This window comes from Oppia nitens, unplaced genomic scaffold (genome assembly GCF_028296485.1).
Source record: "Oppia nitens isolate AA-2021 unplaced genomic scaffold, nextdenovo-longstitch-racon4-pilon3 scaffold9_pilon_pilon_pilon, whole genome shotgun sequence".
Taxonomy (NCBI): domain Eukaryota; kingdom Metazoa; phylum Arthropoda; class Arachnida; order Sarcoptiformes; family Oppiidae; genus Oppia; species Oppia nitens.
The window spans coordinates 1698057-1721444 of record NW_026533253.1 but is presented as its reverse complement, the minus strand read 5'-3'; the positions used below and the strand labels follow the sequence as shown (position 1 = coordinate 1721444).

Genomic DNA, 23388 nt, shown 5'->3' with positions numbered 1-23388 from the left:
ATGAATAAGTTAAAGTATTTATCTATTAATTTATATTATATTCATTGAAAATGTAGTAAAATTATCAAATTTCAATCATATTTAATTTTACCTTAAAACTTGTGTATTAAAAAATAGTGATTAATGATTAAAAATATCTGGATTTTTCTAATTAATATAAACCAATGCATTTTTTGTCAGTAAAATCAATAATAAAAATATTTTCATTTAATTTGTGGTTTAATTTGTCGATTTATTAGTTTAATACTTATAGCAAATTGTAAACATTTAAATGTTTTAGCAATCACTTACCGGTAATGTGAATAAATATTTAGAAAATATAAATATATTTTATTGTGAAATAATCATTCAAATAGTTGCGTAATTTCTATGTTATTAAGCTATGATTATATTATTTATAATTTAATTAGTAATTTAATAGTATATGTATAATATATATATATATATATTTCACAGAAAAAGGTATGAATTACACTTATATTCCTCATTGATGTACATTTAAAATAGTTATCAAATTGTTTGGTCAAACATTTGTATCACAAAGACCTTGGCGTTGCAAATGTTTTATAATACAATATTATTATTAATAGACTGAAAAAATCAAAAATAATATATTTAAATATTATTATTATACAATATATACAGTATATATATGTATATACAGAGATATACCAGAGGTATAATACAATATAATTTTAAAGCATATATAGATAGTCATTATTTTAAAAAAATAAAGTGAAAATATTTTTAAAAAATAATATTCACAAATATATAATAAATATTAAAATTTAAATAAAATTTTTAAATTTTAGATTTACACTTTGTTAAACATAAGTTCAAAGTTTTACTACTATTTTTTCCATAAAAATTTATTGAATAAATAACAAATTTTTAATATTTCTATATACAGTATATTAATGATTATCATCTCTAACCAATAGTTTATTGATGAATGTGAAAATAATCAAGCAAAAATTAACATATATCAAATTTCAGCCATCATTTTCTAATTAATGGTATGTATTAATATTAAACTATTATTACAGTATATAAAATAAAACTATTTTGTAATATAATATATTAATAAAAAAAATTATTAGATAAATAATATGATCATACAATATAATTATTTTATAGCACTAAGTTATAACTATTTTATTAATACAGTATCATAATTATTATTTCTATATATTGTACATGAATATATACTGTATATATATATAAATTTATTTGCAAACTATCCATAAATTAATATATATTTATAAAATACTATATAAATATAACATTAGTAATTTAAACTTCCTTGATTGTGTTTGCAACATATTATATCTTAGATAAGATATATAAATACGGGTGCGATAAGTCTAGAGCACAGGTAGTTTAGTAATAAATGTAAGCAACAACAGGCCATTTGGGTAATACTTTTTATTTTATTTAAAAAAAAAAAACCTAATTAGCCATCAGTTAGTAGCAAAAAGAGAGAAAAAAACTAATGCAGACATTAATTACTGTATGACATAATAGTAATGTAATTTATTATCATAAATATATATATATTATTAAATAATAAAATAAAAGTAACTTTTATTAAGTTAATTGTGTTATTAAGACATTTCGCTATATTTATTGAACTGTTCATACATTTAGAGAGAGAGAGAGAGAGAGAGAGAGAGAGAGAGAGAGAGAGAGAGAGAGAGAGAGAGAGARAGAGAAAGAGAGAAAGAGAGAGAGAGAGAGAGAGAGAGTAAAGTATAACTAAAAAAAGTGTGTAAATTGTGGACCAATAGTGTGACTACAAGTGAAACGTTGGCTCCAATGTATAGACCATTGCATTCAAACAACACATGTATTGTGTATGACATGACATGACTTGCCTTTTGTGCTCTCATTTCAAACTATTAGTCAAAATAACTGTAGTATTAGTTAATAAACAATAATAAACCATTAATTTAGTTATTATTTGTTTGTTTATATTATAAATAATAATACAAACAAATATTGTTTTTTGTTGATTATAACTGTGTGGCCATTGACTAGAAATTGAATGTAAGTTATCGATGAAAATATTGTCTACAAAAACAAAACATTGAAAACAATAGTAATTTTGTGTCAATTATTAACAAAAGACTTATATATTGAAAGTAAAGTCACATTTGATTTGTTTGATTAATAATTTAAGACAACGTTTTGTTTATGTTTTTATGTTTTGTTGTTATAATTAATGCTTAAAAATGTGTGACATTTTTGTTTTGAAATAACAAATTATTTGTTTACTATTTTTATATTTGATTTCATATATATTTCTCATTAATTCATAGGTATTTGTAGACTAAAAAATCAGCCGAAGATTGAACTCTAAAAAACAAGAAGTGAGACAAACAAACATTGATTATAAATAAGGATTAGTTGTCCAATGAGTAGCCAAAAGTTGTCACCAAAATTGATAGAACAGCTCGAAAAAGACGAGAAAATCAAAGACGCGTTCAGACTATTTGCCGCTCGTATTGTCAACAACTCGAAGGTTTCGTCGCTCACGATGTCTGAGATAGTGAACAATATGTCAGATAGTAGTTCTGATGATGACTTCTCTGATAATGAATGCGAAGATTTAGTCGATGATGAAGATGACGATGAGTCGGAAAGTGAAGACAAATCAGCAATTGATAAGATTGAGGCCAAACATAAACACTCGATGGTTGGATGCAAATGCAAACTAAAAGAGTTGACAAATAATAATAAAAATAATAATAAGAAATCAACTAATGATAAATCCCCGACTAAGTCAAAGTCTAGTAAAGACAATACAAAACATTTGATTGAAAATACCGGTCGACAGACAAGTGAGGCCTGTATTTGTGAGGATTGTCTTCAAATGGCGACACAGCGCAAGAAATCTGATGAAATGGCCGTTAAATTGATTGCCGACGAAGAGAAGAAAAAGAAAAAGTCAGAAAAGAAAAAATTACAGAAAAAGAAGAAAAGAGAGAAAAGAAAGGCTGAAAAACAAGAGTTAGGTCTTAATAGTGGTGTTAATAACAATAATATAAATGTTAATAAAACTATACAAAATAGTTTGAGTAATAATAATAATAATAATAATAATATAAATAATAAAAACAATACTAATAATAATAGCAAAAGTGATAATATTAGCAATAAAATGGATATAAAACAAAAGTGTACTTCAAAACAAAATACAGATATTGTGAACGAGAAAATGACAAATAAAATTAAGCAAAATAATGGCAATAAATCATCGGATAATAAGTCTAACAATAGTTGCAAATCTGAAAAAGATAACGACTCAGTGGATGAGTCCAGTGTTGAGGAAGAAGAACTTATTTTCAGTAGCGCTTATGTCTCACAAATAGCTCAAAGAAAGTCGAAACCACTATATAATACACAAAAAACAGCTCAAACTATACCACAAAGTGATATACCAATTGTTGGTCACATATCTGACGATAACATTAATAGCCTTGAAAATAGTAATACCGATTCTTGTTCGGATCAATTCGATGATATCTACTTTAAAAATGCATATTTGGACGAAAAAAATTGGGAGGACCGGTATCTATCAAATAATAATAATAATTCGGATAATAACACGAGTTTTACCGGTAATACAAATCAAAATAAACGTGAAGATGAAGAGCCAAAATATAAGCAATACTTTTATGACGGACACAAACAAAAGTCAACGAAAGTGACAACCGCTCAAAACCTAACTAAAGAAGTGAAGACACAAAACAAAGAGAAAAGCATAGAGTTTGCCATTTTGGCCAATCAGAAGGCAGAATCTAATTGTTTTAGTGAAGCCATTGAACTTTTTAATAAAGCTGTCAGTAATAATCCCAATGATTATCGATTTTATGTCAACCGATCGTATTGTTACGATAGTATACAAGACTTTAGAAATGCTTTGAAAGACGCCGACACTGCCATTCAATTGAAGCCAAATTGGCCTAAATGTCACTATAGAAGAGGTAAAGCTTTGGCCGGACTTAAGAACTATCAGGAGGCAGAAGTATCACTGAAAAAAGTACTAACAATGGAAACGGATTGCGATGAAGCCCTCTCTGAGCTCTATCACGTCCGATACGGTGCTATTGTAGACATGGGATACGACACGTCTATGGCTAATGAGTATTCACATAAATACGAGTCAATCAAAGAGGCGTTAACTGCTCTTTCTATTAGAGGAAATGACCAAAAGTTTTCAAATAATAATAATAATAATAATTTTTCTAAAAAACTAAATTCTTCAACTGATAATTGGATCCGTAGACCAAGTAATAGTGAACAAAAAAATGGTGAAATTTGGGCCGACGATGACATATATATTTCCGATGATGAGTGGAGTCAAGTCAAAGAAATGACTGCAGAAGACACTTCGTAAATACTATTTAACCCAATGTTTTATTTTTAAAAACTAATTATCTAATTATTGTTAATTAAAGGCCAACAAATCCTTTTGGGTGGAAAGCATTATGGGTGGGAAATGTAGCCCCAAATGCACAGTTGGATACCGTGACCAATATGTTTCGCAAGTTTGGAAATCTACACTACTGTAACATCTTTAAGGGTACTAATGGCGGAAATTTTATACTCGCCCACTACGACAACGCTGAATCACCGCGAAAAGCTATGATGAAGTATCAGGTATTTAATAAATATATCATTAAATTTATGTTAATTTATTTTTTAATCAATTTAAGGGAAAATGCATTCCTGGTGTCAGTATAACAGATAGTCCGCTAACAATAAGATTTCGTCCAAATAAGGATCAAAAGAAACCTAATTATGATCAGAGATTGGAATCGGATGAGTGTTACTATTGGCGTACCACTGGCTGTGCTCGTGGAGATAAATGTCTATATAAGCACATACCTGCTAATAGAGGTGTCGACAAACAGGCCTGGATGTGTAATCCATTGAAAAAAGGTTTACAACCCATACAAAAGTCACAAAAGTGAAAAGTGATGGTTTGTCCACATTTTCCGTTAAATAAAATACATATAATAATAACATGTTTGTGTTAAACACATTTTGATTTTATTTATATATAAAATATAAAAAAATATATATTAAATATACCGTATATAAAATTTAATCAAAAAATGTTATAACATAAACAAATGATTCTTAATTGTTATTAATCGCAAAACTTATTATTTATAGATATATAATATTTGAGCAAATAATTACCACAAAAAGATATAAATGTAAATTATACCGTAATTATAATTACCGGTAAAGTCTTTTTATATATATTTAAAAAATATATAACCAAAGAAATACATTAAATAACACTAGTATTATATATTTAAAATTTACACTTAACCGTAGTTAAACAAGAAATAATCTTATAATAATAAGTTATTAATTCAACTAATTATTGAAATTAAATATAATTACTAATAATCTTTTATTACAACAAAATATATTAATTGAAAAAAGTGCTTATTATTGTATATTTGATACATTAAAATGAGACTATTTTTCGATAACAAACAATAAATAAATAAATGAATTATAAATAATTTGCTTTATTTTTGAAGCGCATAATTCCATTGGTCCTCATATTGTGTTTGATTTCTATATTGAATATCATCTAAATCTTTGTCGACCTTTTCTCTGACACTTTTCTTAAATACTTTGCGTTCCAACCGTTTTCGTGAAGTTATCTCCGGTTTTGAAATGTCTTCTAATTCTGGATTTTGTTTTCGACGTTTTTTACGACTTTTAAGACTCAAATCAATGCCGATCTGAGCTTTCAATTCTCTCAATAGGACCGGGTTTTGCCAATCGGGCAAATCATTGGCTCGTTTTAATGCCTCCTTTTGTTTCTCTATTTCATCGATAGGATCACCAGTAGAATCTCGACTAATAATGAGTCCATGAAATGGACATTTGATGGAATCTCTTCGCGGACACAATTTTCCTGATGGAAGTCTTGCGTTGCATCGATTCTCAACAAATGAATCATCTGTTGATTTTAGTACTATTGATGAAGTTTGTGTACCAGAAGTCGAAGGTTTATTACAATCTAATGGTTCCAAACCATATTCATGTCTTCTTTCTTCGGGTATAAACAGTTCCAAACCTTCCTTTTCTTCAACTTCTATAAAGTCATCGTCGTCTGAATCGTCGCTATCTTTATCCTGTTTTGGCAATTGTTTGATATCTTGAGAGTCAATAATCTTCAGCTCTAAAAACTTTTGTCTAACGCTTTCTATTTTACACTTGAGATCAATAGCTTTCTTCAGATGTGATTCACACAAATCATATCCTTTAGTCATAATCTGAATCAATCTTTTGAGTCGATTGTCTAATATTTTGGATAATTCTGAATGAAATTCTTTAAGATTACAAATGATTGGTTTCGTGTCTTCGTTGGCAACAATTTCAACAATTGGTTCAAATAATATATTGATACTAAAGTCGTTGAGATGTCGGATACGAGTACTGTAATCATCGCAACTATTATCGGAGGTTTCAGTTATTTTCGGTAACAAAAGTTCAAAACATGAGTTAATTTGTGTCAATAATGTTTCGACTTCTTTGGATAAATCACTCAACTCTTCCACAGATTTTGTTATTTTTAATTTTAAAACATTTTCGCGTCGTTTTCCTTCTTCTTCGGCTCGAAGTCTTTGACTAGTATTTTGAACGACACGTTCTCTGAAGTCAACCAAACGATTGTCTTTCAAGTACTTCATAGCAGATCTTAATTGTTGATACCCTTCGCCAAACTCTTTAGTCCACTTCTCCATCAAATCGATTGTCAATTCTTTTAGTTTATCGGCAAAACTCTTTGGTTTCGGAAGTTTACGTTTGGGATCTAATTCGAGACACAATTCAAACATATCGTAAAGATTTTCGGTAACCAATTGTCGGAAACGATGCGATCGTCCAAACAGTTCACCGATAATTAGGACAGTTGTCACTCGGATTTGCGAGTGATTTGCGGACAACGCGTTAAACAGATGTCTCACAACTCGGTCGATGTGGTCATCGCTGACCCGACAATAGGTCTTCAATTGTTTCAGTTGACTGACGTTCAGCTCTTGTGTACCGCTTTTAGTCATCGTTTGGATCAACTTTTCGATCTCACTATCACTCAATTGGTCCATCATTTGTGGACACACTTTGACAGTCACTTAAACCCAAACAAAACCAATGAAACAAATAATAAATTTACATTTGTTTACGTATTTTCAATGTAATAAAATAAATGAAATAAATTATGTTATTTTCATTATAATAGACAGAAAAAGGGCGTAAGTTATTGGCCTTACAATTGATTAGTTAAGTCTTTAATAAATAAAAACATCTGCATTGACGACATCTAACAATAGTTTTTTTATTGAAACAAAAAATCAAAATCTTTGAACAAAAAAGTTTTAATCGTAACTAAAGACAAACAGATTTGGAAAAATTACATATTTTATATACTATTTATAATTACAATTAATTTATAGTTAAATACAATACAAATATTTTTGTTTTTTAGATTATAAGTTACATTAAGTAATTACATTGGATTTTATATTTTATTTTAATCAAATTATTTATTTATTATTATTTAATGTTTGAAATTTAAATTATACTAAATTTTATAAAAAACTGAATTATAAAATATGGTCTAAAACTTTGTATAATTTTCATTCTTTAACTAATAATAAAATAAATTTGATTCTTGTTTTGTGTGTTTGTTTATAACTTATTAATTATAAATTATAAGAGAGAGAGAGAGAGAGAGAGAGAGAGAGAGAGAGAGAGAGAGAGAGAGAGAGAGAATCTAAAAATAGTATGAAAAGAGAGGGAACAGAGAGATAGAGCATATGTGGTATAATATAAGCAAAAACAACAAAAATTATTTAAAACAAGAAGATTGAAGTGAAAATCGAGTCTTCATTTACTTCATTACTAAATAGACATTAAAATAAAAGTTTATTTTAGAGATACTTATGTCTCAGTAGTAGTATATATAATCAGATGCGAAAAGAGTCAACTCATGTACACAACTATTAATAACTTTTCAAATTTATAATTTCAATTTAAATTCAAATTGAAATTGAAATTGAAATTACAATAAACCAAAAATGAGTTGAATATTCAACAAATATTGCTAAACATTAAAAGATTAATTTTTTAAAAATTATAAACTTTTATTTTGAGGAAATATGTTTGTTGTATATATATATTTAAAAAATTGAATTTTTGTAGTAAATTTTTAGAGTATAGTAAAAAACTAATAATAATGTAATAAATATGTGATTTATTGTGATTTAAATGACAAATTTGTGGCATCAATACAACAGTCAATAATAATAATATTTTGGTAAAGAAGAAGAAGAAGAGGAAGAAGAAAATGGCTTCAAAAGAGTCGTCCAATAGTTCGGTGCAAATGATGCACAAACTGTTGCCAATACTCTTATATATTCGTAATTATAATGAATATAATCGACACAAACCATCGCAACCATCCATTGAATGCAATAAATTTTCGGCCAATAATTGTAATCTGAAAATGTTAAGAGTTTCCCAACAAATCACTGCTTATTATGAGGTAATAGACAACTCTATCATTATATCATATTTTTTTAATTTTCGATTACCTAATCATTATATAATAATTGCTTACAAGTAATACAATGTATTCATAAAGTGTAGTTAAAAACAGATTTTTAAAAAAATAATTTTTTTAAATAAATACATTTCTATCTCAATATAATACATACTATTATTTACATGTTTTTTAAATCAATTAATTTATGATAATCTGTTTGTTTTAGCTATTAATAAAAACTAATCTTAAAAATATGTATTTTATTCAGATAAATATATCAATCAAATTGTTTGTATATGGGTTTACTATTTAAAAGTTTGATAGCGTATTATAAATACTGTATTATATTTATAAATTTTTTAATTAGATTTTTATCTCAATAAATACATATAAAACAAATAATTTAAAATTGATTTTTTATTTATAACAAACAAGTTATAAATTAATATAATTTATTTTAGATATTTATTTATTTTAATTACAATTTTAGTATTTTACAATGCATATTTATTTAATTTATAAATTCCAATACTATTGTGAATATGTGATATTTATAAAAATTAGATAATTTTGTTATTTTTAAAATTAAAATATCTGAAATTAATGTAAAACATTTGATTAATAAATTTATTAAAAAATCACAAATGGTATGTATTAATGAATAACTTTAATTACAAAATGCTTTATCTGCTGATTAATTACTGAAATTAAATGATTTAAAAATATTCTTAATAATTATTACAAAAATATGTATAATGACTAGAAATTACTTTTAATAATTAATAATATTAATTTTTGTGAATATAAAAATATAATATATTAGTTAGAAATAAATTAAAATTCATAGTAAAAATTAATAACAAAAAACTTGTACTAATATGTAAATGTTGTATTAAAAATTACAGAGATTATTTTATTTTATTAAATTGTATTTCTACTATTTTAATAGTTAGATTTAATTTATTATACAGTATTATATTATTTTACAGTAATTATCAATATTATACAGTACATTAGCCGAATAATGCAAAATTTAATTACTTGTATATAATTGTACTAATTTATTAAGTTTCTAATAATGTTATATTTATTAATAGAATTAATATAAAATATTAATTATTTTAACACTGAGAATAAAAACACTATATAATCTAAGGGCATATATTAAACTTGGACTAAAATCATTCAAAAATATAGTTAATTTGACTAATTATTGCCAATAGTTTAACATTATATATTATTTTTTTTTAAATTGTAGCCTTTAATTTATTAGTATTGTTTTAATGTTAAAGTATCTGAATTATTCAACTATATTTTTGAATCAATTAAGTATAATATATGTCCATAGATTATATAACGTTTTCGTTCCCCAGTGTTATAACACTTGTGGGTTATATATAATATAATATATTTATATATATTTAAATGCCCTTTAATTTATTAGTATAATAATTGTTATTATAACAATATATTTAATAATGTTTAACAATAAAAGAAATTAATGTGATTTAATAAACAATAATTTTAGGCCGAAGCGCGATTGAATGCCCGAAGACAGGCCAGAGCTGAGGCCCGAGCCATAAGAGCTATTGAATTGGAGAGACAACAGAGGGAACAAAATCTAAGTAATGAAAGACTGTCCAAATCGTTAGCCAGAAGTAAACTCATCAGTGGTTCCAACAGTGATATACCTAATAAATCATCACTTATGAGAAGAAAGGTATCAATGGTGTCATTGAAAAAAATGTGAATTAATTTTAAAAACAATTTTCAATTATACTATCGTTTTCTAGAGTTCTTGCTCTTCATATACGAGTTCCAGAAGAAGTAGCGAAAGTTCAATTGATTTGCAAAATTCAGAAGAAAAACATATTATTGTTTGTTTAAATTTATTAACAAAAATGTTTTAATTTTTTATAACTTTGTATTTTATATGATTTAATAGACACAATTATATGACTTAGACGATAAATATAAGGAAGTAATGGTAAATAACGCACAGTTAGAAAATGAGAAACAATCGCTTTCCTATCAGATAAACATCTTTAAGGATGAATACGAAGAAATTGAAGAAAATTATATCCGTCTAAACAAACAATATAAGGATAAAGTTAAGGTATGATTGATATTAATATTTAATATGATTTTTAAATCTATATATAATTTATATATATATATATATATATTTATAAACAATTATTCGATACATAAGATTGTCTGAGAATTTATAATATATCATTTTAATATATCATTCATAATCTATTATTTTATACTATTATCTGTATAGAGTAGTATCAAATTTCACAATAGTATTAATTCCCATTTCAATTGATTTTTTGTTGTTGAATAATATAATTTTAAATTCAGATATTATAAAATAAATAATTATATTCATTGAAGTATTATTTTACATGTTAACGATGATAAATTTTTAAAATTTATAAATTAAGCAACAATATATCAATATGTAATTAATTATATACTTAATTTAAAAATAATTTCTTAAAATGATATATTTAGCAAATGAATCTAAAATGTTTGTGTCTTAAAGTTTTATTTGTTTTTAGAAATTTTAAAATTATTTATAAACTAAATAAAACAATTTTATTAACAGTATTTAGTTATAAATTAATTTTATCAAAAAGTTTTTTATAGCAATATTAAATAACATAAAAAATAAAACTTTCTATTTACTTTCTATGTTAAAATTGCAACAATTTTTAAAAATAATTCATATATTTATATATTTTATATATTTATAAATAGCATTTCCTATAAAAATAGAAATTATCTCATTTGAATCGTCTTCAAGCCATAAATATTATTTAAAATTTCTATTTCATAAAAATAAAGATTTCATGATTTTTCAAATAATCATTATATGCAAGACTTGATATATGTTTGGGACGATCTCAAAGTCAGTTGAATTATTTTTTTACATTATTTTAGTTTTGATATTTCATTTTGTAAAATAAAAGAAAAAGTTTTCACTTTAAGCTATGGAGCCATAGACAGACAGTATGTTTCAATATTTTTTTTAATACGATATAAATAACAGTAGATATATCAATGATAATTATGTACAGTATATTTAAATGCATTACTAATTATATACTTCTTATGTTTATAAGCAACAAAATAATCAACCAAAATATCATTACAACAAATCCTATACACAAAAAACAAAACTTTTTATTTAATAAAATTAGTTATATTTTTAAAGATAAGTTCAAATTTATTGAAATATATAATTCTTTACGCTATTCATTTGAAATGCATTTTTTTTGCAAATCAGCTCTTTTTTATAGCCTATCTTTAGACCAGAGGTTATCAGCCTTTTCCAGAGCACATCCCTGTTCTTCATATATGACAACACTATTATAGTTGACATAAACGGAAAAACTCATTGAGAAGAGAAAATAAATTGATTGCAATTTAACAAAAAAAACTTTAAAACAGTTTTATTTTATGTTTTCCGTGTTGTTAGCTATTTATAAAAGACGAAACAACAATAATTGAAATTGATAGATGACTTATTCATTGTACAGCTTTATAATAATAAATTACTCAAAAAAATTAATTTGAAACAAATGTTTGTTTTGAATTTTTTTTCTTAATAATATAGACTAAAGTTATGCAGTTATACATTTTCAAAAAAAACATAAATTTAAATTATTTAAAGTTATTAATTAAGATATTTTATTATAGTATATACTATATTATAATATGTAGTATACAGTCCAAATAAAACAAACTTTTATTTTATAATTATAGATCTATAATTATAATGTTTACTTATTATTATAATTAATTTACCAGTCATTGGATCAATTGGGCCGCAACTATAAAACTGTGCAAAAAGATTGTGATTTTTACAGACAATGTCTTCGTCAAAGAAATTATTTAATAGAGGTTTGAATGGATTTATAAATAATTGATTTCTAATTTTTTAAAAAAATATGAATCAACTGACAGGAGGCGGGATTAGTGTTTATGGATTCAGAAGAAAACAACCATTTGTGTCAATCACGAGTCAATCATTTATTAAGTAGTGATTTAAGTGACACTAAAAGTGAATCATTGGGCGATGAAAGCGGTTCCGAGTCTGGTATTAGTGGAAGTGTCACTAAAACACCGACAAATGTTTCTTTAGTTTCAAGAGAAGCGGCACAACTTTTAGCTGCTGTCGATGGTCTGTCACTGGAGTCTAAAATAAGGACATTATTGTCTGAAAGACAGCTATTAGTCGACGATTTGGATCAATTAAAAACTGATTTGAAAGATGAAAGACAAAAAGCTATCAAATATGAAGAGTTGACTCTAATTCAAGCCAACAGTCAATCAGCTAATTACGACACAAATCCTAATATTCAAAGTATTAATATTATTATTACAGTATATATTATATTAATAATTTAAAAAACTTAATCTAAACTTAAAAAACTATAGGAGAGGCAAACAAATTAGTTTCTGATTATAAATTAAAACTCGAAAGATTTGAACACGAGATCAGTACACTTAACGGCACTGTTATGCGACTCGAGACACAACTGACCCGATATAGGAATGCAGTCGAAGAGGCGGACAGAGTGGAGGAAGAATTGAAAGCAGAGAAAAGGAAAACTAACAGAGAGGTGACCAACACTTTCATTATAATTTTATTGTAATTTTATATTAGCTAAAAAATATCAAACTATATATTTAATATTATAGTATTTGGAAATTATTTAATTTTTTTTAAAAATTTTATATAACTATATAATTATAATTAATAGTTAAAAGAGGCATTGGCTCGGATTGACGAGTTGGAGACAGAGAGTGCACACTTGCAGAAGCGCATCGATAAATTGAAATCTAACCGTAATATTAATGGTTAAGTCATTATATGTCGATATCAATGATTTCCACAAATTGTTTTAAACAGTACACATCATAGCAAACAATTCATTAAAAATTTATTTATTATATAAAATTTCGTTGATTTCGTTATATAAAATTTAAGAACATTTTATTTAAATCTATAGAATCTAAAACTTAAATTTGGTTAAAGTTTTTTTTGCAAAATCATAACTTGGATTTCATTAACGGATTACGGTTTATATGAAACTGTATAATTTGCAGTAAATGTTACAAATTGTTTAAACAATTTTAAATAATAACTTAATTTACTTTAATTGCTTATAATTACTTTTTATTTACTATTCTATTATAATCAGATGTAATATATATATATATTTATTTAAACCAATAAATATTAAATATTTCTACATTGAAAAAATTGTGATTATTAAAAATTAAATTTCTAATTAAATTAAAATTAATTATAAAACTTATTAACAAAATTATAAATCTATAGTTTATTGTTAAAAATTGTAGAAAACTTAAAATGTACTAATTATTTGTATGTCTGTGTCATATAGAGATGGGCAAATAGAAAGTTTCTAGAAAATTTCTCATGAATAAATTTCTATAGAAATTTAACTTTAATGTTATTCTATGGGATCCCCATATCTATGGTTATTGTAATACCAGTATTTTAATAAGATAGAATACTATACATATAATATCATACAGTACTATACAAATGGGATACCTATATAAAATATATATACATAATATTATAATTATTTAATAATAATCAGTTTTTAAAAATTTTATTCATTTTATAATATATATATCATAGTTTAATATAGTTTAATTAATTATTTTTTTACTTTTAATTAATAATTAAAATACTAATAATAATATTTAATGTATTGTTATATGATAGCAAATATCGAGATAACAAAATTAACCATGGGGATCCCATAGATAGAAATTTCTTTTAGAAACTTTCTAGAAATTTCTCTATTATTTTATAAATTTCTCTTTTTTGCCAACACTAGTGTCATAATATGAACTTGCAATAAAATATTACATCTAATGAATCATGGTCAATTTGTTTATCTGTGATAAATTTGATATAAAGTTTATTATTAGACAAACTAAATGATTTTAAATAATTTAATAATATTTGTTTATTATTTATTAAACACAAATTAATAACAATTATGAATAAAAGTATTAAACAATTTTATTCATTAAAGTCATTACTGAGAAAAATGGTTTATACGAGAAAAGTAAATATATTTTATTAATCTAATAATTAAATTAGACTAAAAAACATTAAATTAAAAAATGAATAATTTTAAGGAAAAACCATTGGCTTATTCTCAATATTCACGACTATTAATCAGTAAATACAAATCAGAGACAATTGATTACACAATGAGAGCAGTGATCGGATGTTTTTTATCGGATCCGTTACCTGAAGAGGATCTCATATTCAAGAATGGAAACGATGTTTCGCTATTCTTTAAGAATCTTTGTAATGAATTTTCATGGATTGTTGAGTTGGAGTTGTGTCACAACAACTCATATAACAGATACAGAATTGCATTGATTTTCCGGTCATTGTTCTCATTGAAGAAATCTTTGCCAACATTTAATTTATGCAAAGAATTATTGACTGAAAAGATGATTGATATTTGGCACCAGTTTTTAAATTTGTTTACTGATAGCGAACCCAAAATTAGGGTGATTTGCGTGCAAACAATTGAAGTAATTTTAATGACACAAATGGATGAATTGATTGTTAATACAATGGTTTCAAATCTAAATAAAAGATTACGTGATGTCAATGAAACGATACGTATCGGCGCACAGTTTGTAGTCAGTAATTGTCACGATTTAGACACTATATTAGACCACAATCTGATGAGACATTTTGTGGCCAGAATTGGTGATAAAGAACTGGAAGTTCGCAAAGAAGCCTTGATTTGTGTGTCAAATGTCTTTCAAACGATTCAAACTAAATATAATAAAACAAGAGATAACTTCATCTATAAGTTACCGACAGCTTGTTTACTACGATATGGTATCACTGATATTGAAGAGGAAAAGTTAGCTAAACTTTATATTGTAATTACTTATAATTACTTATAATTTTATTTTGAAATTTTTAGATCATATATAGAGCTTGTGTTTACCATTAATTTAATTGGCAATAATATTGAATCTGAAGCCAAAATGAAGAACCTCTTGAATTTGATCTGTTTCTGTGACGACAGTGCCATCAAAAATATTTCACAACTATTTCACAGTCAACTAAAAATAAGGACTTATTTTGCTAAACTTATTGTGTCCACTGAAAGACATGATTTCAATGTATCACTAATTGATGCCAATAATAAAGTCTATCAAAATCTTGTCAAATGCTTTCAATACATCGATGGCATTGAAGAACTATTGAAAAATTTTCATAATTTACTCAAAAATTATGAACAACAACAAGATTTCGATGATTTATTGGATGTCTTTACCTGTAATCCATCCATTAATTGTGAACAATCAGTGAATATTATGAATAAAATGATTGAAATTAATTTGAATTCTGTCAATGAAGAGACACTTATATCATTGAAAGAAGAGATTACTCACAGAACAGGTATTGGTCTCATTAATGGCAATAATTTGATTCAATTGTTTAAACTAATGGACAAAATTGATGTCAAATTTGTGTCGCGTTTGACATCTTTTATTGTGTTACTCACTAAATGCTATTCAAATTATTTTAATGATAATATCATTAAAGATGTCTTCCTTTCTTTGCCACCAATTCTGATAAAATATCTGTCAAATGAAGATGTTTTGTGTCATATGAATTGTGGTAATAATTTAAAAGAAATGATTAAAGATATGATTCTTTGGGAATATATTTAGTCTAACATTTAAAATACCCATTTCTAGGATTTTTTATTTATTTACTGCAATTCAAAATAAAATTAAAGATAATAATAATATATTTAAAAATTTCGACTTTGAATTTAATGAACATTTTTATTATCTATTTTTTCTTCTAATGCAACTATTTCTATAAAATCATATATAATTATATATACATTATATATATTTTTAATGAAAAATGAAATTTATTTATATTTAATATAATTTCAATTCGAAATAACAAATAAAATTAAAAAAATTAATTATATATAAGTTATAATTATTAACATAATTATTAAATTACAGTATTGTATAGAAATTAATAAAGAAGTTGTATTTCAGGCGGCGGTTCCAGCGGTGGTAAATCGGGAACAGCTGTGTTGAGCTCGTGTTGTATGTTCTCATTCTTAAGCCTCTGGTTCTCATCTCTTAACTCTTTGTTCTCCTTCTGAGACAACTCGAGTTCGCCGAACAACTGGAAGACTAATTGTCTAAGTTTTTCATTAATTGTTTGCAATTCTTCGATAATTGTTTTATCGTCTTTCGGCATTTTTGACCCGTTTTTATATAATGAATCCGAATGACTGCCTGTGGAATCTGTTGGCGAATTTAGTTCACTTGTTGTCACTGTTGTCTGAGAACCAGTTTTTTGAAATGAAGAATCCGTTCGTCTTTCGATAAGAAATTGAAGAAGAGAGTCGTGTTCTGACATTACGTGAATCAATTCGGTCATTACATTAGACTTATTGGCCATTTTACTGGTGCCCTCCGAGAAAGCGGTGCCCACTTCGGGCGTAGTTTGTGGCGAATTGAGACCAAACTTATCCATCAATTGTTGTCTATTAATCAACTCTTGTTTATAAATCAAATGTTTCTGTTGTTCGCAAATTTCTCTTTGCTTTAAGACTCTCTCTTGTGATAAATGAAAATCTTTTTGTGTTTCGAGCGATGCTTTCATCAGATGACAAGTAGTTTGAAGAAGAGCTTCTTGTATGTGATCTAAACAACAAAATAGATAACAATTAAGTCTTTGAAATGTCAATCAATTAAATGATAATCAATAATATCTAGACTTAATATATGAAATGATATGTAATTTCAATTGAATTAATTAAAACAACAATAATTATGATATAATAGACGGAAACCACGGATTAGTGGTGACCACTGGTCAGTAGTCCGATCGATATAAGAGATAACAAGATATCTTCACTTACGGGCAGCTCTTAAATGGCTTTCAATGGCTTCTCTGAATCGATGGTTATTCAGAAAGTATTCAGCCTTTCGATGGCATCGATGGGCCTTTAATATAGTAATTGGTGGACCAAATCAAGTGATAATTAGGTCAGTGATTGTGTCCTATCATTGATTATCACAACACTTACCAAATTGAGCGACGAATCCATAATAACTGAATCATTGCTTCAAAAACAATGAGTCATTCATTCATTGATTTCTTTACGTTATGTTTGGTCCACAAGTGATGACACACTCAACACATTCAACACATACTTTAATATACAGTAATAATAAACATATGATATGTCAACACATTATCAATAGTTTCAATACATTCACAATATTTATCTTTTTTTAAACCAATTTTTACATTGGATTTAATTTTAATGAATATTACTATTAATTCAATGAATCGTTTGATTACTGTTGACAGCAATCAATGGTTAAGTGATTTGTCAGATGAAGACACCATTGACACCACATTTGATGACTCGGTTTACATCTTGAGTTTGAATAAAATTATGGACAACACTGACAACACAACTTCAAAGTTGAACTCATTGTTTAATGATCTTAATTTGGACACCGATTGCGAGTCCATCAATACAGAGGTAACGGATCAAGTCTGGCAAATGTCGGATATCACCGACACGTGTTCCGGCTTTAGTGATGTGACCATCGATGACAGTAACTCACAAACAATGGATGACTCGAAGAATGGCTTTGATATCAATGTATTAAATGAATATTGTTTTATTCATTTAATGTCTTTTATGTGTTTCAAAGATCTGATGACATTGAGATCTGCTAACAAATATATGAAGTCATTGGTTGAAAACTATTTGAAATGCAAACGTAAACTCAAATTCATCAACAGTTTCGCCAAACAGAACATCAATATCGAGACAACCAAAGCATTGGCCACCGATTTGGTTGTTTCGACCAACGACTCGAAAACGGATCAAATATTGACTTTAATGACACAATTGTGTCCTAATTTAGATTCACTTGAAATGATTTACATAACAATTGATGAACCGATTGTTGAGGTTTTGACAAAAAATTTTTATGATGTCAAACAACTATCATTTGCTCATCCATTAGGTCTGACTGAAGACAATATTGAACTGATTGTCAACTATTTTGGAGCCCAACTCATTGGCTTAACTTTGACCGACTGTGATATCAGTGAGGACTGTCTTTATACTGTAATCAATGTGTGTCCAAACTTGCAATCGTTGGATATATCGGGAAATGTGGACATAACTGGCGATTGTTTTGAATATCTTAATAGTAATTTATTAGTTCTTCGATTATCACAATGCGATTCAATACAAGAATATGGTCTCAAAGCTCTAGTGTCCAGTGATTGCAGACAATCATTGGTAGAATTAGTCATCAGCGGAATGATTAGTGATTATATGATTAAACTAATCTGCGAATCGTTGCTAAATCTTCGTTCATTTCAATGTGTCTACGGCTGTACCCGTGAATTGGACAGTAAAACTGACCACTTGAGTATTATCGGTAATCTTTCGCGACTTGAATGGCTTTCATTACAAGAAATTGACGCATATTTTGGATCACTGGATGATAAATGTCTATATAATATACTGAGTTGTTGTAATCGATTAAAATATTTAGAGCTTCATATCGGAAGTGGTGAACCACTTCTGGTCACTGACCAGTCGTTATCAATGATTGCCAACTATTGTCCAGAAATTGAATGCTTAAAAATCTATTACTTCGAGGCCTTAACTGACCGAACGTTAAATAGTTTTTCAAAATTAAAACATTTAAGAGAATTAGAATTAATTAATTTATATAATATTACTGATGATGGCATCACAATAATTACCGAACAATGCACACGACTGACCAAATTGTGGATCAGCTTTGATGGCAATTGTGATTCAATAACAAATATTACATTAAGCGCATGCATTTCAATGTGCAAAAATCGACCGAAAAGTCTAATTGAAGTCAATTTTTTCGAGACTTGTATAACAGTGCCATTCAATGTGAAAATACCGTCAAATATGAGATTACGGGTCAGTTGGTATCGGCCAACACCTGAGGGTCGACGCTATACTGAAATCAGATTACCCAACGATAGACATTCAGTTACTATTTAAAGTCATTGTTTTGTGCAATAAGTGAACATTTTTTGACATTTACAGTATACTAACATTAAATCTACTCATATATACATTTGTTTAATATATTATATATTTTTAAAAAATATTATATATATATATTACTTTAACATTTTTACAACTTTATGCTAAATTATTATAAAGATTATTTTGTAATAAAATTTAAAAATTTTATACCCAAATTTAATGGTAAATTATTTATTTATTTATATATTGATATATATCAATATATATTACAAAATTTATTATATAAAATCGGTAACAAAAATATTAACAGTTTTTATAGCTAATGTTTGTAGAAATAAATTTTTAATATATAAATTCAGTGATACTGTATTATACAAAGTTTTATTTATTCAACAGATACAGTATACACAAGGATAGGGATATCTAAAAAAAGTTATGATAAATCTATTAATGACAAAATATATATTAGATGAATAAATTATTAGATATAAATAGTCTAGATGACTTATTTAAAAATTTTTATAAATAAATATAAACTATTTTAGGTGTATTGTGATTTTATTAAAGTTATTAGTGTCTATATATTGAATTAATTATTAATTGATACTAATTATTATTAGAGAATTTTAATGATAAAAAAATATATTAATCTTCAATACATATTATACAGATAATCAATAAATCAATATTAAATTAAAAGATTTATCATAATTAAAAAAAATTAAACAATAATATAATAAAAATTATTTAACATTACTACACAAAATACTTATACTTAATATATTATATTTACTTAATTTTTTATAATATTTTTTAAAATCTTAAGTATAATATATTATTATTAAAATGTGTCCGCAATCGATGTATAGTACAAACACATGTTTATCATATTTATTATAAAATACTGTATATATTTTATAACAATAATAATAATTTATATAAACGGATACATATAAGTTTGTGACACTTGTATAGCAGTATACTGTACTTATAATATAAGTATAAATTTAATTCTTAATAATCATTGATAAAAGCTAAAGTAGTTATGTATAATTTAAATAAATGATAATATATTAAATAAATCTTTCATATTTAAATACAAATTTAGTTATTTTTAAACATAAATAAAAGTGCAATGAATACCAATAAAAGTGTTTTTAGGTGAAGTACTTAAAAGGCTTTACATAATAAAATGTTATTTTTATTATAAGAAATTTATTATACTATTTATGTCTATTGATAATATACTAATAGATACCATACAAAAACATATTTTATATGTTAAAATATTTTAAATTAATAAACTTTACATTATATTATAATGTAATTCATTTAAAAAACTTTGACACGTCTACTGTATTGATAAATAATAAATTCGTGTGTTATTTAATTCTGTAAATAATAGTTAAAAAATAATATATAAAATACATATTATATATGAAGATATATCTAAAGAAAAATTTATATTAAATAATTTATTCACAGAAAATTAATTAATAGATTAATAGATTAATAATATCATTTTTATATAAAATATTATAAGTTTTTCACAAAATATCATATTAAGTCCATTATACTCAACTATATAACACAAAGCAAGATTTTAATGTATTTATTTTGTAATAATTATATTACTATAATATGTTGAAAACTAAATCAACTCAGATTAACTAACTTTCTTAATAAATGATTATAAAAAAGAGTAGGCGTTAGAGGTTAATGATTGCGGTAAAGTTGAACACTTTTTTATTATTATATAGTATAATAGATAATCTATAATTTAAAATTAATACAAAAATTAATGACAAAGTATATTATGTAATATACAATTTGTAATAAGTGTTTATTTATATATTTATAAGTCATATTAAAAATTTTGTCCGAAAATATAATATAGTTTGTTATTGTCTTATTAATTTATGCAATTAATTTATTGTCACCAGTATTAAATAAATAAACTAAAATAAACTAAATTAAATATTTAATCTTTTTGGGTAGTTTTTGAAAATTTTAAATGTCAATCTATAAGTTAATTTTGTCCATATTTTTTTAACACCCGAAATGTTAAGACTATAGTCATAACTTTGCTAAATAGTAGTAGTGTTTATGTTTAGTATTAACATATTGTTTGTGAATTTGTCAAAAACAGACAAACTTTTGTGTGTGTGGTTTGTCTTACAAAATAACTGCAGTCAACAGTCAAATAAATCCCAAATGGTTTTAAGTATTACTTTGAGACAGATTTAATCTACTAAACAGTATTAACTGTTTTTTATGATCAAGTAATTGATGGTAAACGATCATGTTCATATTATTAGATTCATCAATTTAATTATGACCAATAAATTTATTTTATTTATCTATTAATTCAAAAAATACATAATTAAAAAAAATGTAAATTAATAATGAATTATTTATACATATTCTTGCATTTTAGTGATAATATAACTAAATAAGGTATTTATATTATAATTAGTTTTACTAATTTATTGATTTTTTTAATGATTGAGAAAGTGTGGAAAAACTTAAGTAATAAGTGGGTACAGTATTAAAGTTTCTCAAAAAAAATGTATTTTTAATTAGTAATTTACTATTTATATTTAAAAACTATAATTATATATAAAAACAATGAATTTGTATAATCTATTTAATTTAAAAAAAAATGAACTAATTTATTACATAATTGGAAAAATAAATATTTGCTAATAAAACTATATCTAAAATAGTGTAGAAATCTTTATTGAGTTATAAATTATTTGATTCACTTTAAATATTTGCTTTTATATTACTTTTACTTTTTTTCATTATTGTATAAATTTTTATTGTAAATGTATTTATATCAAGTATGATATTAGCAAATTTTTATGATAATTCTATTAATAATCTGTTACAATAAACTATATTATAATTTATTAATAAATATATTGTTATATGTGCTATATTTATATTTTTTGTTTAATTTTTACATGTTTAATATATGGTAAATCAAATAAAAATTTATTAACATAATAATAATAATACAGTAGTAATACTAACATTATTATTAGCAATATTAATATAAAAGAATATTTCTAAAAAAGAAATTCTAATTATATTAAATAATAAAATCTATTTTAAGTTTAAATTGAATTATAAATTTAACACAAATGTCAAACTAAAATAAAATTTTCTTTTATTTGTACAAATACCACAAGTTTTAATTGAAAGATTTACTTCATTTTCAATTATAATTTTAGCACTATTTAAATTTTAAATTAATACTAAAGTTAGTAAAAAAAATGTATTCCCATTGGATCTAATAATTTATTAGTTTGTATATATTCTACTGTATTATATATTATTAGTATGTATTATATGCTATAAAAATATATTATTGGTTATTCAAAGTATTGTCTATTCTAATGTTCAAAGATTATTAAATTTAATATTTTTTGAACATTATTTTTACAAAGATAGACAAAATTAAAATATATGTAAAATTGATTGAGGTTTAATAAATTTAAATAAAACTTAATATAAGTTTTAGTTAATTTAAGTTAAAAAATTGTAATATTTTAAAAATAAAATTATAAAAATATTAATTGATTTATAAATAGAAAATAATCAGAAGTTATTTTGATTAATTTAATTTTTTATAACAAATGATTATTTTTAGCATCTATATAATTTTTTGATAATTTTAAAATT

General features: G+C 24.7%; 5 protein-coding genes across 7 annotated transcripts; 3 read left to right on the top strand and 2 right to left on the bottom strand.

Moving 5' to 3' along the window:
- Nucleotides 1–952: 952 nt before the first annotated feature.
- On the top strand, nucleotides 953–5026 carry LOC128964457 (putative uncharacterized protein DDB_G0287457). 3 transcript variants are annotated; one of them, XM_054311045.1, is made up of 4 exons: nucleotides 953–1016; nucleotides 2319–4395; nucleotides 4461–4662; nucleotides 4719–5026. In XM_054311045.1, the coding sequence occupies exons 2-4, from the start codon at nucleotides 2414–2416 to the stop codon at nucleotides 4974–4976; spliced, it is 2442 nt and encodes an 813-aa protein (XP_054167020.1). In that variant the 5' UTR covers nucleotides 953–1016; nucleotides 2319–2413; the 3' UTR covers nucleotides 4977–5026. The 3 variants fall into 3 exon arrangements, with proteins under 3 accessions (XP_054167020.1, XP_054167019.1, XP_054167021.1); XM_054311044.1 differs by lacking the exon at nucleotides 953–1016 and adding an exon at nucleotides 1755–2046; XM_054311046.1 differs by lacking the exon at nucleotides 953–1016 and adding an exon at nucleotides 2088–2141.
- Nucleotides 5027–5549: 523 nt separating this feature from the next.
- LOC128964717 (UV-stimulated scaffold protein A-like) lies at nucleotides 5550–7212 on the bottom strand. Its single transcript, XM_054311352.1, has one exon. The coding sequence runs from the start codon at nucleotides 7137–7139 to the stop codon at nucleotides 5550–5552; it is 1590 nt and encodes a 529-aa protein (XP_054167327.1). The 5' UTR covers nucleotides 7140–7212.
- A 1082-nt stretch (nucleotides 7213–8294) lies between these two features.
- Nucleotides 8295–13508, top strand: LOC128964566 (leucine-rich repeat flightless-interacting protein 2-like). The gene is made up of 8 exons (XM_054311193.1): nucleotides 8295–8575; nucleotides 10104–10295; nucleotides 10369–10452; nucleotides 10521–10691; nucleotides 12395–12487; nucleotides 12551–12950; nucleotides 13025–13209; nucleotides 13351–13508. The coding sequence occupies exons 1-8, from the start codon at nucleotides 8378–8380 to the stop codon at nucleotides 13450–13452; spliced, it is 1425 nt and encodes a 474-aa protein (XP_054167168.1). The 5' UTR covers nucleotides 8295–8377; the 3' UTR covers nucleotides 13453–13508.
- A 3138-nt stretch (nucleotides 13509–16646) lies between these two features.
- Nucleotides 16647–17827, bottom strand: LOC128964468 (nuclear receptor-binding factor 2-like). Its single transcript, XM_054311058.1, has 3 exons — nucleotides 17725–17827; nucleotides 17557–17641; nucleotides 16647–17338 (listed from the first exon to the last, which is right to left on the bottom strand). The coding sequence occupies exons 1-3, from the start codon at nucleotides 17743–17745 to the stop codon at nucleotides 16659–16661; spliced, it is 786 nt and encodes a 261-aa protein (XP_054167033.1). The 5' UTR covers nucleotides 17746–17827; the 3' UTR covers nucleotides 16647–16658.
- A 53-nt stretch (nucleotides 17828–17880) lies between these two features.
- On the top strand, nucleotides 17881–19732 carry LOC128964467 (dynein regulatory complex subunit 6-like). Its single transcript, XM_054311057.1, has one exon. The coding sequence runs from the start codon at nucleotides 17965–17967 to the stop codon at nucleotides 19711–19713; it is 1749 nt and encodes a 582-aa protein (XP_054167032.1). The 5' UTR covers nucleotides 17881–17964; the 3' UTR covers nucleotides 19714–19732.
- Nucleotides 19733–23388: the final 3656 nt, after the last annotated feature.